The sequence below is a fragment of the Harpegnathos saltator genome, unplaced genomic scaffold (genome assembly GCF_003227715.2).
Source record: "Harpegnathos saltator strain DR-91 unplaced genomic scaffold, Hsal_v8.6 scaffold8, whole genome shotgun sequence".
Lineage (NCBI taxonomy): Eukaryota > Metazoa > Arthropoda > Insecta > Hymenoptera > Formicidae > Harpegnathos > Harpegnathos saltator.
In genome coordinates this window covers 685,526-701,261 of record NW_020230648.1, presented here as the reverse complement: position 1 = coordinate 701,261, position 15,736 = coordinate 685,526, and the positions used below count along the sequence as shown (strand labels likewise).

The window sequence follows — 15,736 nt, the reverse complement described above, 5'->3', positions numbered from 1 at the left end:
ATCTCAGAATTTATGCATTATAAAGAAAAATGGCCCAAACAAAAGTTTTAGGGTTCATAAAGTTCTGTTTTTTTATGACCTCAAATTTGACCTTGACTTCGACCTTGAAAGTCATTTAAAGAACAACTTGCGTTTTTTAAATGGGAAACCTTACTTTTTATTACATTTTTTTTCTACCAATTAATTTGAACAACTTTTGTCTAAAACATTTTTTTATTTGCTCAATATTTTTTTAGATATTTGAAGAAAACTTGATAACTTTTGCAATACTTAACTTACGATATCTCGCTAATTATTTGTCGGTAGAAAAAGTGGTACTAGACTTCCTTGCTTCATTTAGTTTCAAGAATATATTGTTACAATAGCGCCCTGATTTTTGTTGATTTGACGATTTTGAAATTTCCAAAAATCAGTAAGTTAACAAAAGTTAGGGCGTTATTGTAAAAATATATTCTTGAGACTAAATAAAGTAAAAAAGTCTAGTACTACTTTTTCTTCCGACAAATAGTTGGCCAGATTTCGTAAAGTTGTTCAAATTAACTAGTAGAAAAAAACAGTGTAATAAAAAAGAAGGGATTCCATTTAAAAAATGCAAGTTGATCTTGAAAATAGAGGTCAAGGTCAAAGTCAAGGTCATCATAAGGTAGCTCACTTAAATCCCTACAACTTTTATTCGGACCATTTTTTTTGAAACTTCAATAGTGAAGAGTTATTGGGGTGGTCCGTTACTTTTGGGGACACTCTGTATACACACACACACACACACACACTCATATACAGGATGTTTCATACATCTTGATTATATCAAATATTTTTATTTTTTGATAATATGGAAAAATGTCGCAAAAAGTTACATTGTTCAAGAGGGCAATTATGATGATAGGAACACTTCAAATTTTTTTTCGGAAATTTCAAAGTCAAGATCATTTTGTTAAATGGAACTATACTGTTTTGTTACACGATCTTATAATCAATATTAAATGGATTTCAGCAACCTACAACAATATACTTACGGGCGATTCCTGATACAGAAAATATACAGAGTGTCCCATTTAACCTGACAAATCGTAATATCTGGAAAACTACACGTCGGATAAAAAAAGTGGGTAATGAAATTTGTTCGCCTCGATGGGGGACATCCAATGATATCAAACTTGACCTCCCACCCAACTCCCGGGGGGTGGGGGTGGGGGGCAACTTTGAAATCTTAAATGGGAACCCCCATTTTTTATTGCAGATTCGGATTCTACGCCACAAAATACGTAAGTTTCGTCCGAAATTTTTTTCTAATTCGTGATAGATGGTGCTGTAATCGCAAAAATTAGATTTTCTGCAATTCTCTAGAAATGATCATTGGATTGAAAAATAAAAAAATACCTGTTCAATGTTTTTAAAATATTTTGAAAAAACATAACAGTTATTCCCCCCCATCCCCTCGGGGTAGGGTGGCTGGTAACGTTCAAATCTCAAATGAGAACCCACATTTTTCATTGCAGAATTAGATTTTACGTGAAGTTTTTATGGAAACAGTTTTTTTCATTCGTGATAGATAGCGTTGAATTTTTCCGAGAAACTACTTTTAGCGTTACCCAGGAACAACGACGAGGACGTAGTAGCTTTCTGTTCTCTATGGGGTGCTTGTTTTAGGTGAGTCCCCTCGCCTCTCACCATCGGGGTGCTTGTTTTAGGTGAGTCCCCTCGCCTCTCACCATCGGGGTGCTTGTTTTAGGTGAGTCCCCTCGCCTCTCACCATCGGGGTACTTGTTTTAGGTGAGTCCCCTCGCCTCTCACCATCGGGGTGCTTGTTTTAGGTGAGTCCCCTTGCCTCTCACCATCGGGGTGCTTGTTTTAGGTGAGTCCCCTCGCCTCTCACCATCGGGGTACTTGTTTTAGGTGAGTGAAAAAAATGAAAAAAATTGTTTCCATAAAAACTTCACGTAAAATCTAATTCTGCAATGAAAAATGTGAGTTCTCATTTGAGATTTGAACGTTACCACCCACCCTACCCCGAGGGGATGGGGGGGAATAACTGTTATTGTTTTTTAAAAATATTTTTTAAAATATTGAACAGATATTTTTTTATTTTTCAATCCAATGATCATTTCTGGAGAACTGCAGAAAATCGAATTTTTTGCGATTACAGCGCCATCTATCACGAATCAAAAAAATTTCGGACGAAACTTACGTATTTTGTGACGTAGAATCCGAATCTGCAATAAAAATGGGGGTTCCCATTTAGGATTTCAAAGTTGCCCCCCACCCCCACCCCCCGGGAGTGGGGTGGGAGGTCGAGTTTGATATCATTGGATGTCCCCCTTCGAGGCGAACAAATTTCATTACCCACTTTTTTTGATCCGACATGTAGTTTTCCAGATATTACGATTTGTCAGGTTAAATGGGACACCCTGTATATGTTCCATAAAAATGGAAAAATAAAAAAATTTATATTTTTTAGGTGTTAGAATTCGCTGTCCGGCTTGATCATTAGATTTAAACTCATTAGATTTCTTTTTATAGGGATACTAAAAATAAGATTTTTGATGATAATCCTATAATATCGCAAAATATATAAGAACAAATCCTGCAAGTAATTCCATCATATTAGGAATAGTGCAAAAAGGTTATTTATTTACAAAAATTTATTTTTATATTAAAAAATATATTGAAATTGATGAATATCATTTTGATAAATACTTTTTGAAATAAACCTTTATACTAAAAAACATAATTTATTTTTCTTTCTTATTTTTCTTGGATATATATTTCTTATGTGTCAAGAACCATTTGTAAGACATACTACTATAGATTGTTGAAATCCATTCAATGCTATAAGATTATTATCCAAACAAGTTTGATTTAAAAAATTTTAGCTTCGAAATTTTCGAAAAAAATAACTTTAAAAAATGTCATTATCATAATCACCCTTTTGAATAGTAAATTTTTTCAGATTTTTTTTTTATCAGATAGAATAGATATCTCAAGTGGCCAAGCTATAAGAAACATTATACATACATATAAAAGGTGTCCCAAAATTCACGCAAGTAATTTTGATAGAAAAGGTTTATAATTTATTTATTTAGGTTTATAATTAAAAATTGTAAATTTTTTATTGATTCATAAAGTATACAGCATATGGTTATGTATGGAATAGCATATCGAGTAAATGGCTTCCACAGCTTTGCTGGCACTCTTTTGTTGAAATTTTCCATTATCGTTTTGCATAAATGTGGCTGAATTTCGTTGATACAGCGCTCAATTTCCCTTCTTCAAGGCGTGGATGGTCGTGGGCTTGTTGGCATAAACCTTAGACTTCAAAACACCCCAACGAAAAAAGTTCAACGGCGTTAAATCGCATGACCTGGGCGGCCAAATCTGATCACCGAAACGGGAAATTACACGACCAAGAAATGACTCATGCAGTAATTGAATTGTTTCTCGGGCTGTATGGCATGTGGCATCGTCTTGTTGAAACCACATGTCGTCTACATCCATATCTTGTAATTTAGGCACAAAAAACTGGATTATCATGTCGCGATAGTGAGCACCATTAACTGTCATTGCCTGATCAGCCGCATTTTCGAAGAACAATGATCCGATGATGCCTCCAGCCCAAAATCCGCACTAAACAATGACACGTTGTAGATGTATTTGTTTCTCAACAATCACTCGTAGATTTTCTGAACCCCAAATGCGATAATTTTGTCGATTAACCAAACCATCAAGATGAAAATGAGCCTCATTGCAGATGATTTTGTTCGAAAAATCAGTATCCACTTGTTGTTATTCCATAATCCATTCAACAAACTCTCTTCGCTGTGGCCATTTACCCGATATACCATTCCATACATAACCCTATACTGTATACTTTATGTAATCAATAAAAAATTTACAATTTTTAATTATAAGCCTGTTTTCTATCAAAATTACTTCTTGCATGAATTTTGGGACACTCTTTACATAATATGGCATTCCAAAAGTTTTATATATGTGTATGTACACATCATGTATACATACATATATATATGTATGTATGTATGTATATAGATGTACATATCTATCCATAGAAATTCTTTATACAAAACGAAAACCCCCTCAATATATTGCAATTGTTAAAAATGTATTTATGTAATAATTTTTAGCTACACTTTTTATTCTGCGTATTTGTTAACAAATTGTCTAAGTTTATCAGTATCTTGAAGACCAACAATTCTCTCCAAAACCTTTCCATCCTTCATAGCAATGAGTACAGGTACAGATCCAACCTAAAAAATATTGCAGTTAAAAATACAGGTTCTTTCTATATTGTGTTAAATTATATAATAGATTTATTAAATATTAATAAATTATGAATATATTTTTTTACTTAAGATTAATTAAAATTAATTGAAATTTGTTGGACTTCTGTGAAATTTAATTTGTTATGAAATCAGCTTGGATAAATTAGCCACTATATCAAGTAAATATATATATAAACAAATACAAATCATTGTGTCTGTTTATATATATATATATATAGAAAAACTTACATGGTAATCAAGAGCAAGATCTGTATTTTCATCAATGTCAACTTTAGCTAATAATATCTTTCCTTGTTTTTCAGCAACAACAGTTTCTATTCTTGGGGTTAACATGCGACAAGGATTACACCATCTGGAATAATAATGCTCAATTTATAATTAAAGAATAGATATACATTAAATAATCTTGTAAAACATTGAAGTTTGCTCTTATTAATTCTACTATAAATTACTTGCAATTTATAACTTACTATAAACTAATAGGTGATTATTTTTCAATGATGCTTCTTTTCTTGGATAAATATTTACATTAGGAATAACCTCACTGATTATTTTGACTTTGATATATGTTGTTAAGATCACTACTCTGAATAACTATCAAATAGTTTCAACTATGAATCATTACTTATTAAAAAGTTATTAACATAAATAATTTGGAAAATATAACAAATATCAGTGTTATGAATATAACTTCGAGATATAAAATTAAATTGATTAGATAAATTTTTGGCCTTACTAAATTGAGTTTACTATATATAAAAAATGAGAGCATTATAAAAATTAGTAGAGGCTATTATACAAAATAAACTTTGCATAGCCTTTATCAATCTTTATAATGTCTCCATTACTAGTATATGTAAATAGTAAACTTATTTAGTAAGATTAAAAAACTTCAGTAACTATTTAATGAAGTATAAATGACTAAGAAAAAATGAAAAACAAAAAACATAATTATGAAATAAAATCTTCCAGAAGACCAACATTTTCAAGTCATTATTGACGCTAAATAAGTGAACTTGATTTGTTATAATGTGATATTGAATACAAATCAGACATATCAATGAAATTATTTTAATTTGTGATAAATTATTTATGTAAAATTGTTTTCTAAAAATTATATTAGGTTCAGTGAAGCTAGATAAGAGTCAAAATTTTCAATCTTTTGTTAATAATGTTTTAATAAAAAATCAGCAATATTGGAATTTTTTAAATATAGTATAAGCAGATAGGTTATCCATTATATAAATATTTACTTTTTGTTCATAATACAAAATTATTTATAATTAAACAAATTTTCACAAAAATTGTGACTTAAAATAGCAAGATATAATTATCTCATAAATAATATTATTATATAGTACCTACGTTGCAAAAAAATCTATAATAACAGGTACTTTGGAGTTTTTCACTCGTTCATCAAAGTCTTTGAGATCCTGAACTTTAAAAGTAGCAGATATCACTTGTTTCTGCACAGTTGCAGTAGTATATGACTGACGGCCTAAGATATTACGAATAGTGCAAACTGCTATACGCTGCATTTTTATCCAGTTCTTACTATTAACAATTAAGATACAATAGAAATATTATGTGATCTTATAAATAAAATTCTTATAAAGCCTATCAATGTATTTTAAACTATGTTCATTTATAGACTTATTTTTGTATTGACATTTTGACACAAGTGGATATATTAAAATGCTCATGTATGAAACACAGAATACTATCTTGCACCAATAAAAAGTGTGATATAATAAAGAAAATTTAGAATTTTAGAAAATGTTATTATTAATAATGTTATTAAAAGAAAATGTTATTACTGATTAAAAAATTCTAAAAAATTATGATCTTTATCAATAAAGAAATTAAAAATAAAAAATCTTTTTATTACTTATAACTAGGCAACTATTTTATTAGTCATTCTTTATATATTTAGTCATAATAAAGTAATGCGTAATTTAACTTACTGTATGTTTAATCTATTGCGTTAAAATATTGCGTTATTCCTGACGTGCTTATGTCGATAAGTCAATTTGTAGATTCTTTGCAACTTTCCTATTTCCTTGTTTTTCTATTTTCAAAACAGATATTTTTCCTCTCTTATATGTAATAAACGTTCTTTAACTTCTTCCTGTAACACATATAGAGAGAAGTCTGAAAGTGTGACCAGAGAGAAGGAGAGATGCCATGGACCGCTTTTAGCAGAGAGGAACCTGAGAGCGGCCAACACGGCGTTTTCGGCGACACCGATTTTTTGCACTGGGAATGGACGCTACCTGCATCCATTTTGAGAGGGGAACTACGATGCTACATCCACTTTTAGGTCTCGACGGTAAAACCTGCATCTGGTGGCTGTCCGTGCTACATCCACTTTCAGGCGGTTTATGTCCGTGCTACAACCATAATAGCGTACTTGACAAGCACGGTCTCGCGCATTGTTATGCATTTGTAACATGAATTAACATGATAACATGCACAAAAAAAATAAGAATTGAGATTGTATATGATTAATATCATGAAGATTATATACGATTTATATCGATATATAAATATATGATAATAAAGCCAGCGGCACACGGTGCTTTTTTCGTGCTGGATTGCTTGCTGGATGAAAATATTGCATTCTGATTGGTGCATTTCCATCCATCTTCGAAAATATAATTAAGATAATTAATTAAAATAATAAATTAAGATAATATTTTGTGTGCACCCAAAACTATTTTTCCAAAATATTTCAGCGTTACGTTAGTATTTATTTATACTCAGTATTTTTTAGCGCAGTTGTGTCCGTGCATGTGTTGCATTGAAAGTATGCGTGACGAACGTGTGCATATATGCACTCACTCACACACATACACACACACATGTCATACGCAACAGATAGAATCTCAGGGTATATGCTTAAACATTTTCAATTCCTGTACGTTTGTGTGTAAGAATGCAGTCGGCACACACACACGGAGAAACTGATCCCGTCTATCCGTCTGAGGTCCCGCCCTTCGCTCGGCTTGTTTTGACGAGTCAAGCGAAAGAGAGAGAAAGAGAGAGAGAGAGAGTGAGAGAGAGAGAGAGAGAGAGAGAGAGAGAGAGAGAGAAAGAGAGAGAGAGAGAGAGAGAGAAAGAGAAGGAGAGAAAGAGAGAAGGAGAGAAAGAGAGAAGGAGAGGGAGGGAGAGGGAGAGGGGGAGAGAGAGGGAAAAAGGGAGGGAGAGGGGGAGAGAGGGAGGGAGAGGGAGGGAGGGAGAGGGGAAGAGAGAGGGGGAGAGGGAGGTAGGGAGAGAGAGGGAGGGAGAGAGAGAGGGAGGGAGAGAGGGAGGGAAGGAGAGAGGGAGGGAGAGAGGGAGGGAGGGAGAGGGGGAGAGAGGGAGGGAGAGGGAGGGAGAGAGGGAAGGGGTGAGAGGGGGAGAGAGGGAGGGAGAGGGAGGGAGAGAGGGAAGGGGTGAGAGGGAGGGAGGGAGAGGGAGGGAGAGGACGAGGGAGGGAGGGGGAGGGGGAGAGGGAGGGGAGGGGAGGGAGGGAGGGGGGAGGGAGGGAGGGGAGGGGGGAGAGAGCGGGGGCAGAGGGAGAGAGAGCGGGGGGAGAGGGGGGAGGGAGAGCGGGGGGAGAGGTGGAGAGGGAGAGTGGGAGAGAGCGAGAGAGGGAGAGAGGGAGAGAGAGAGAGAGGGAATGTGTTCGCTCCATCTCGCTCTGATTCGCAACGTTGCCGAGATTGTGCTTCCCGATAAACGGCCGAGACTGACGTTTCCCTCTCGGCGTGAATCCAAAGAGATGATCAATAGCAATCGATTTCGACCAAACTTGTTGTGTCGATAGATTTGCATGACAAATTAACATTGCACTTAAAGATGCGGCGTAGCATTGAAGCGTTTGCAAGAAGATCGCGATTGAAAATCGCGAGTGCTCAATGAACCAAATGATGGAGCTTCTCAATGAGTATGTGGCTTGGTGGAAGTGCGTTAGGCTCGCGGGGTTTGAGATCGGTAGTTCGCATCCGCTTGGCGGTCGGCGTTGTCTTTTTTCGCCAATACTTTTTTTCATTTTTTAGGAAAATGTACGTGTTGCATACAACATACGTGTATCACAATAAATTTTTTCTCATTTTTTAAGGAAATGCACGTGTTGTATAGAATATACGGGCACGTATTGCAAGCATTGCATGTTTCGTCGATGACATTTCATCTGAGACCCCGCCCTCCGCTCGACTTGTTTCGACGAGCTAAGCAAAAGAGAGACAGAGAATGTGTTCGCTCCATCTCGCTCTGTCTCGACATGCAGCCGAGGCTGATGTTTGTCTTTCGGCGTGGATTCGACGAGGGGACGACTAATAGCAATCGATTTCGACTCGCTGTGTCGATAGACTTGCATGAATTAACATTGCATGTAGATCGGTGTTACCTTTCTTTCCATTTATATTTATTTTTTTTTTACGTGGGGAAATCCTCATGGACACCCCGGCTCCTTGCCGGGGTAGTGCCGGACTTTTACCGGCTAAAACCTCACGGTGACTTACCTCTGGCACGATGTTTGGGAGGCCCTCCCGCGCCTATCCATATATAATTTTTCTTTTCGTAGGTCATATTAAATTTTTTCTGTAACTGTTATACATACAACACAGTTATAAATTGAAAATATATTTACATATATTCCTGAAAACCAGGTATTATTTATATCAATAATAATCTGCAATTTTTTGCAACCTATAGTTTACGTCATATCATAAAAAATGTTTGTAAGTGCAATATACACCTATTTGTATGTTCTTGTATGAGTATTCTCTATATTTCTATGAGAAGAGTGTTTTTCTGTGAAAAGAACCTATGAAATTCATAAAGTTGTGATGTATAACGTAGGATGCTGAATCGTTAAACATACAAAATTTTGAACTCGAAATAAAATATTCCATTTGTTGGCATAAATAAACATGACTTAAAGATCGCAATCACAGTTGAAACAATTGCATAAACTTTAGTCTAGCAGGACCCATTACTACAGGACGCATTTTCTGCAATATAAATATAATAAAAACCATTGGTGTATATGTGTGCGTGAATGCATACGTTACAAGCTGTTTCATATCACTATTTTTGCAAAAATTTCTTAGAAACGTATATAACGTATGTAAGCATGTAAATATTACAAGAATCACACACATAAATATTAACGCACGCGCGCGCGTTGTGTTTGTGTGTGTGTGTGCGACTGATTTTCTGTCAACATGTCTGTCAAAATCAGTCGATTTTGTAACATTTATTTTGCGATTATATAATACTTATTTCGGGAAAAGAGAACCATGCAGAGCATTTTACAAATGTATAGAGCAGATTTCAAATGTCATTTTAATGATATATTTCTTTTTTAACCGTAAATCACAGGAACTTTTGACATGCATTTCCACGTTTCCATCATCACAATCCAATATACCGGATGTTCCAGACTAGCCGGTTCACCCGATTTTTCGTTAACGCGACATTTTAGAGAAAAATATTTCAAATGAAAGTGTAAGGCTTCAAAGGATCTATTTACTGACGCTATGAATGTGATATTGGGATAACCTTGAAAAGTCCAGTCAAGATCAACATAAAAATCTTAAATGGATACCCCAATTTTTTATTACATCGTCTTTTTCTAGCAATTAATTTGAACAACTTTTGTCTGAAATATTTTTTTATTCACTTAATATTTTTTGAGATATTTAAGGAAAACTGGATAACTTTTTCAATATTTAACTCACGACATTTCGCTAATTATTTGTCAGAAGAAAAAGTGGTACTAGATCTTTTTGCTCTATTTAGTCTCAAAAATTATATTAATATAAGAATTATATTAATATAAGAATATATTATTCCAATAGCGCCCTGAATTTGGTTAATTTAATGATTTTGAAATTTCAAAAAATTACCAAATTAACAAAAGTCAAGCACTATTGTAAAAATATATTCTTGAGACTAAATAGAGCAAAAAGGTCTGGTACCACTTTTTCTTCTGACAAATAGTTAGCGAGATATTGTGAGTTAAATATTGAAAAAGTTATTCAGTTTTCCTTAAATATCTAAAAAAATATTAGTTAAATAAAATACGAAATATATTTCCTTCATCTTCTTCTTCGCTTGTACCTTAATATTGCATCAATAATGTGTTGTACAGTTTATAACATATCGGAGCTGTGCTTCCGCGGCTCTTTCTCTCTCTCGAGGCTCATCCCCGCCGTCGTCGTAGGAGCAGCATCGAAGCAGGGATCCGTGCGCGTTGCCACGGAGTCCCTCTCTCTCCTCGACGTGCGCGCGCAGGGTTTTGAGCAAGCAGAAAACACGAGAAAAGAGACGCTCTCGCAGCGTACTCTTGTTGAGTCGCGGATAGCCAAACGACGGCGTACGAGCGATGGCTGGACGTTCGCGGAGGAGCGCCAGACCCCCCTCTCGACCCGAGAAAAGCTGGTCGTGTACGCCCTCGGCGGGACCAGGAATCTCGGGGAAGAGTGTGGCCGGTCGGTCTCCCCTACGCGTCGTCTGAAATGAAACGAGAGACGATTTCCTCCTCCTCATCGTCGAGCGACATCGAACGCACACACGCGATAGCGGGTGTCTGTCTCCCGCGACCTCCGGACGAGGGGAAAGTCACGGAGACCTCTCTCTCTCATCGGGCGCGGCTGGAAGCGCGTCGTCGTTGTCAAGGTGGAACGAGCACAGCGAGGGAGGAGGGTAGGTTCTCTGCCGCGTCGAGCGCGCGCAGAGTCACCTCTACCCGCTGACCTCTGCGAGCTGGGACAACGAACGGCGCGCATGCCGGTCGACGACGCATGAGAGACAAAGAGAGCTTGTCTCCCTCTCTCGTCCGACTCGCGCGGTGTATGGCACTGTCGCGTGCAAGTCCGCACGACGCACAGAGACCCAATATCTCGCGCAGATGTCTGCTGGTTTGGATCGCGAGCCGACCGCGTGTCCGAGTCCACGAGGCTTCGTCCTTCGAACGTATACACACGGACCGGCACGTCGCGTCGTGACTCGTCTCTGGGAAGTCGCGCGAGAGCGCGACGCCCGCGAATGATCCGCCGCGCATCACGCACGATGCTGCGTTAAGCGCGAGATAGGGGAGGAGAGAAGTTTCTGTGTCTCTCTCGCACCGTCGTTTACTACGACAAGCGCAAACGTTGACGACGACCTCAGAGCAGGCGAGATTACCCGCTGAATTTAAGCATATTATTAAGCGGACGAAAAGAAACTAACCAGGATTTCCTTAGTAGCGGCGAGCGAACAGGAAGGAGCCCAGCACCGAATCCCGCGGTTCCGCCGCAGGGAAACGTGGTGTTCGGGAGGGTCCGACTATCCCGAAGTGTCGCATCGCGTCCAAGTCCATCTTGAATGGGACCTCTTACCCGCAGAGGGTGCCAGGCCCGTAGCGACCGGTACGCGCCTTGGGAGGATCTCTCCTTAGAGTCGGGTTGCTTGAGAGTGCAGCTCTAAGTAGGTGGTAAACTCCATCTAAGGTTAAATACGACCACGAGACCGGTAGCGAACAAGTACCGTGAGGGAAAGTTGAAAAGAACTTTGAAGAGAGAGTTCAAGAGTACGTGAAACCGTTCAGGGGTAAACCTAAGAAACCCAAAAGATCGAACGGGAAGATTCATCGTCAGCGGCGCTGGCTTCGCGTCGATCGGCGATGTCCCGCGGTTTCTCGCGCGGGCATGCTACCGTGCGCGCATGTCCGGCGTCGTCGTCGTGCACTTCTTCCCTAGTAGAACGTCGCGACTCGCTGGGTGTTGGTCTACGGCCCGGGTGCGGTGACTGCCGCGTCGCCGGTAAAACGGCACGCGGCAAACCCCCGGAAGACCGGCCGGCTGCCCGGCGGTACTCGCACGGTATCAGGCCGCAGTCTATCTCTACGCCAAGGCCGTCGCAAGCGCGTGCCACGGTCACTCGGAGGCACGGACCTAGCGCCGTCCCCGGTCCTGGCCCGCTGTTGGCCGACGGTGATCCTTTGACAGGCCTTACGGGGCGACGCGGAGCTGGTTCGCCATCCCGCGCTTGCCCCAATACCGGTCGGCGACGCTACTGCTTTGGATATTCTTAGGACCCGTCTTGAAACACGGACCAAGGAGTCTAACATGTGCGTGAGTCATTGGGACTAGCAAAACCCAAAGGCGCAATGAAAGTGAAGGTCGGCTTTGGCGCCGACCGAGGGAGGATGGGCCGCGTCGCGGTGCGACCTCGCACTCCCGGGGCGTCTCGTTCTCATCGCGAGAAGAGGCGCACCAAGAGCGTACACGTTGGGACCCGAAAGATGGTGAACTATGCCTGGTCAGGACGAAGTCAGGGGAAACCCTGATGGAGGTCCGTAGCGATTCTGACGTGCAAATCGATCGTTGGAACTGGGTATAGGGGTGAAAGACTAATCGAATCATCTAGTAGCTGCTTCCCTCCGAAGTTTCCCTCAGGATAGCTGGCACTCGGCCGTTCCACGGAACGCGCGCGAGTCTCATCTGGTAAAGCGAATGATTAGAGGCGTTGGGGCCGAAACGACCTCAACCTATTCTCAAACTTTAAATGGGTGAGATCTCTGGCTCTCTTGAACCTTGAAGCCACGAGAATCTCGGATCAGAGTGCCAAGTGGGCCATTTTTGGTAAGCAGAACGGGCGCTGTGGGATGAACCAAACGCAGAGTTCAGGCGCCTAACTCGACGCTCATGGGACACCATGAAAGGCGTTGGTTGCTTAAGACAGCAGGACGGTGGCCATGGAAGTCGGAATCCGCTAAGGAGTGTGTAACAACTCACCTGCCGAAGCAACTAGCCCTGAAAATGGATGGCGCTGAAGCGTCGAGCCTATACTCTGCCGTTAGCGGCAAGTGGGGCGGGGGCCCTAAACAGCCCCCGTCACGAAGCCCTGACGAGTAGGAGGGTCGCGGCGGTGTGCGCAGAAGAGTCTGGGCGCGAGCCTGCCTGGAGCCACCGCCGGTGCAGATCTTGGTGGTAGTAGCAAATACTCCAGCGAAGCCCTGGAGGACTGACGTGGAGAAGGGTTTCGTGTGAACAGCCGTTGCACACGAATCAGTCGATCCTAAGCCCTAGGGGAAATCCTATGTCAATGACGGCGTAATGCTCAGTGCTCTCTCGAACGTTTCATACTGAACATGGCACACGTCCGTCGGGCGAAAGGGAATCCGGTTCCTATTCGGGAACCCGGCAGCGGAACCGCATACCATTCGGGCCCTTGTAAGAGTGTTTGTCGGGGTACCCCAAAATGACCTGGAGACGCCGTCGGGAGATCCGGGAAGAGTTTTCTTTTCTGTATAAGCGTTCGAGTTCCTTGGAAACCTCTAGGAGATAGGGTTTGGAACGCGAAGAGCACCGCAGTTGCGGCGGTGTCCGGATCTTCCCCTCGGACCTTGAAAATCCAGGAGAGGGCCACGTGGAGGTGTCGCGCCGGTTCGTACCCATATCCGCAGCAGGTCTCCAAGGTGAAGAGCCTCTAGTCGATAGACTAATGTAGGTAAGGGAAGTCGGCAAATTGGATCCGTAACTTCGGAATAAGGATTGGCTCTGAGGAGCGGGGCTTGGTCGGGAAGCCGGTCTGGCTGACGTATCGGGCCTGGGCGAGGTGAACGTCCAGGGATCCAAGCTCGGTCCCGTGCCTTGGCCTCCCGCGGATCTTCCTTGCTGCGAGGCTTCCGTGGTGGCGTGAGCCGTCGTGGTCGTCCTCTTCGGCCGCCATTCAACGCTCAGCTCAGAACTGGCACGGACTAGGGGAATCCGATTGTCTAATTAGAACAAAGCATTGCGATGGCCCTCGCGGGTGTTGACGCAATGTGATTTCTGCCCAGTGCTCTGAATGTCAACGTGAAGAAATTCAAGCAAGCGCGTGATCCGATTCGAGGACACTGTCAGGCGGGGAGTTTGACTGGGGCGATACATCTGTCAAAGAATAACGCAGGTGTCCTAAGGCCAGCTCAGCGAGGACAGAAACCTCGCGTAGAGCAAAAGGGCAAAAGCTGGCTTGATCTCGATGTTTGGTACGCATAGAGACTGCGAAAGCACGGCCTATCGATCCTTTTGGCTTAAAGAGTTTTCAGCAAGAGGTGTCAGAAAAGTTACCACAGGGATAACTGGCTTGTGGCGGTCAAGCGTTCATAGCGACGTCGCTTTTTGATCCTTCGATGTCGGCTCTTCCTATCATTGCGAAGCAGAATTCGCCAAGCTTCGGATTGTTCACCCGCCAACAGGGAACGTGAGCTGGGTTTAGACCGTCGTGAGACAAGTTAGTTTTACCCTACTGATGACCAGTCATTGCGATAGTAATCCTGCTCAGTACGAGAGGAATCGCAGGTTCGGACATTTGGTTCACGCACTCGGTCGAGCGGCTGGTGATGCGAAGCTACCATCCGTGGGATTATACCTGAACGCCTCTAAGGCCGTATCCTTTCTAGTCAAAGGAAGCAATGATATTTCTAGGAGTCTCGTGAGTCGAAAGGCTCAAAACAATGTGACACTACTAGGTGACACTACTAGGCCGGTCCAAGGGCCGCTCGTCGCACGAGCCCGGTTTGCTGCATGGCCCCATCGCCCGTAGTCGGGATCTCACCGTACGACGGCACGGGGTCTAGCGGTCGATCATGGGTTTCGTAAGTTCGATGTCGAAACTCGGAATCGTCTGTAGACGACTTAGGTACCTGGCGGGGTGTTGTACTCGGTAGAGTAGTTACCACGCTTCGATCTGTTGAGACTCAGCCCTCGGCTTGGGGATTCGTCTTATCGGTTAGACGAGAAAACCCCCCCGTGGGCGCCACCTTGACGTGGTGGGGGGGTTTGCGTGCCCTGATGATGTACAGAGCTGTGCCGGCGGGGGCTTCGGCCCCTGGCAGGTTCTACCATGCCGGAGAGGTCTGTACAGAGGGGCCAGACTAAGAGCGTCCATAATACTCCTGGATGGGCAACTGCCTCCAGGTTTTATCCAGGGTCTGGAGGGTCTCATTCGTGGGACCCAAAGGACCCTACAGCGCGGGCAGAGCGGGCTCGTTAGCCTTGGCAGGCAACCGGTCTAGGGGAAGGAAAACCCCGAAATTGCACCCGTGTTGCAGAGGCACGTAAAACCCTTGCATTTATCGAGTAATGAGTTTTAAGGAGCATAACGCCCCGGTGTTCGGAGCCGGGGACCGGCGGGAAGGGGCGTATCGTCCCGGCACCCCTCCGTCGTCATCAAGCAACGGGCTGGGCGGCGCGTGCCAGGCGGGCGTGCCGTCGGAACGGACTACCGCCCGCAGGGAGGCTCTTGAGGACCAGCTGAGGCCGAGGGTGGGTCGGTTGGACTCACCCTCGACCTTTGCCGGTCCCAAGAGCGCTAAGAGGAAGCGGATGGCGGAAGCCCACGCTTCCCAACTATGGGGGGACAGGAAGGCGCACTTCCCTCCTCTCGGGGATGTTAATATCCCTAGGGAAGGGGGCAGTGCGGCT

General features: G+C 42.3%; 1 protein-coding gene and 1 pseudogene across 1 annotated transcript; one reads left to right on the top strand and one right to left on the bottom strand.

Annotated features, from left to right (window-relative positions):
- Positions 1 to 4,098: 4,098 nt before the first annotated feature.
- LOC105187966 (thioredoxin, mitochondrial) lies at positions 4,099 to 6,527 on the bottom strand. The gene is made up of 4 exons (XM_011149136.3): positions 6,263 to 6,527; positions 5,664 to 5,852; positions 4,527 to 4,650; positions 4,099 to 4,262 (listed from the first exon to the last, which is right to left on the bottom strand). Exons 2-4 carry the CDS (start codon positions 5,834 to 5,836, stop codon positions 4,149 to 4,151), a joined length of 411 nt encoding a protein of 136 aa, XP_011147438.1. The 5' UTR covers positions 5,837 to 5,852; positions 6,263 to 6,527; the 3' UTR covers positions 4,099 to 4,148.
- A 4,920-nt stretch (positions 6,528 to 11,447) lies between these two features.
- LOC112590419 (uncharacterized) lies at positions 11,448 to 15,033 on the top strand (annotated as a pseudogene).
- Positions 15,034 to 15,736: the final 703 nt, after the last annotated feature.